At 49.3% G+C, this 1,878-nt stretch overlaps 1 protein-coding gene across 2 annotated transcripts in view; it reads left to right on the top strand.

Moving 5' to 3' along the window:
• MX1 (MX dynamin-like GTPase 1) overlaps nucleotides 1-1,878 on the top strand; it is a 27,080-nt gene that overhangs the window by 17,306 nt on the left and 7,896 nt on the right. For both annotated transcript variants that reach the window (XM_006754326.2, XM_006754325.2), the window contains exon 11: nucleotides 175-333. In XM_006754326.2, the coding sequence (XP_006754389.1) occupies nucleotides 175-333 (159 nt within the window). The remainder of the gene's footprint in view (nucleotides 1-174; nucleotides 334-1,878) is intronic.

Here is a 1,878-nt window from a genome sequence, read left to right on the forward strand (position 1 = left end):
ATTAAGGCCTCTTTCGCTATTGCAACCCCTGATTGTTTTTCGATTTGCAAATCAGATGTGATTTTTTTTTCGTGCCACTGTGTGCTTTCAGAGAGTCCAGGGTGGCGCTGTGTTTAGAAAAGCTGGCGACCTTATTTTTGTAAAATAATTCAGAGCTCTTCCTTCCCACGGTAGGTTATGATGATATTTTTAGACAGATCAGGAAATTTGAAAATCAGTATCGCGGCAGAGAGCTGCCAGGGTTCGTGAATTACAAGACGTTTGAGACGATCATAAAGAAGCAAGTGAAGACCCTGGAGGAGCCGGCGGTGGAAATGCTGCATAAGATCACCGGTGAGTCCTCCCGGGTCTGCCTTCAGCTCAGTGCCAGGCCGCAGAGCTCTCCCCTGGGGTCCCAGCACCGACCACCCGCTCACCTAGAAATAAAAGGCCAAAGTAGGGCAGCGCAGTTCTTTGAGATCAATAAGAAGAGCTACCTGGGAAACACTGATTCAAGCAGAAGCCCAAACGGGGTTCCACTGAGGATGGAAAGGCCAGGGGGATCGATGAGAAAGGGAAGGGGACAGTTGCCTCCATAGAAGGAAGGCATTGCTGTTGGTGCTGATAAGCTGATACAGCGACGCTAATTCTAAACAGTTTTTAATTTCCAGTCCAGTTGAAATCCTATCTGCTTTCTTGTGATCCTTACAGTCAGTGCTTTGGGACGCAGTGTTACCCTCGGCCCAGATCAAAGGCCGTTTTGCCTGTTCTAACATCTCAACAGTTTGAGGCATAAGGCGAGCAAGGCAGTTTCTCCATTTTAAAGTGGCTCTCTTCACCCTATATAATAAAGAGCTAATATGCTAATTAGACCAGACAACCGAATGTCCTTCCAGACATCCTTCCAGATGACCTTCCGGATGAAGCTGGGGCTGCAAGGGCTGAGCCCTTTGCATGAATTTCGTGCATCAGGCCTCTAGTTAATAAGTAATAATATAAGAGTAAACTGTGTTTCACGTACTCACAACTGTAACCCTACTTTTGCCCCAGCCTATATTTAGAGGAGGGATCAACATAGGATCACCCATGTTTAATTTCAATTTTTTAAACATATTTTTATTTTTTCAGGGAGGAAGCACTGGGCTCCTGTACTGTGAGAGCCCCAGACTGCAAGAGGGATGTCTGAGTGCTGGCTTAGGACCAGGGGGATCGGGTCTAAGCTGGCAAGCAGAGATGCCCTGAGGGGTCCCAGACTGCAAGAGGGCACAGGCTGAGCTGAGGACACCACCCCCTCCCCCAGTGCACGAATTTTGTTCACCGGGCCTCTAGTGTGTGTGTGTGTGTGTGTGTGTGTGTGTACACATTTTTTATAACAAGCCCAACCAGTTCTCTAGTTCTCTGGACATCAACTGGGTGTTCAGCAATTCAATTCAGTTCCAATTCTAACTACCCAGAGTTAGGTGGCACAGCTCAAGGGCTCCATGCCACAAGACGCCGGCTTCGGGTGCAGTCGCCAGTTATCTATATATCAGAGTAGCCACAGCTCCCTCCTCAGGCTAGGTCAGTGGTTGGCAAGCCGTGGCTCGCAAGCCACATGCAGATCTTGGCCCCTTGAGTGTGGCTCTTCCACAAAATACCACGTGCGGGCGCATATGTACAGTGTGATTGAAGCTTCGTGGCCCATGCGCAAAGTCAGTTTTCGGCCTGGGCCAGTCTATTTTGAAGAAGTGGCGTTAGAAGAAGTAGGGGGCGTTGGTAGGTCGGGCGACGGGATACTTGGTGCAGGCGGGCCGCGGGATACGCAGCACAGGGGAGGTACATTCGCTGAGGTTGACCCCTTCCAACTCTCCCATCCACGCTTGTCTTGTATACTTGTTTCAGATAGATGAGTATAGAAGG

The sequence above is a fragment of the Myotis davidii genome, unplaced genomic scaffold (genome assembly GCF_000327345.1).
Source record: "Myotis davidii unplaced genomic scaffold, ASM32734v1 scaffold512, whole genome shotgun sequence".
NCBI lineage: Eukaryota > Metazoa > Chordata > Mammalia > Chiroptera > Vespertilionidae > Myotis > Myotis davidii.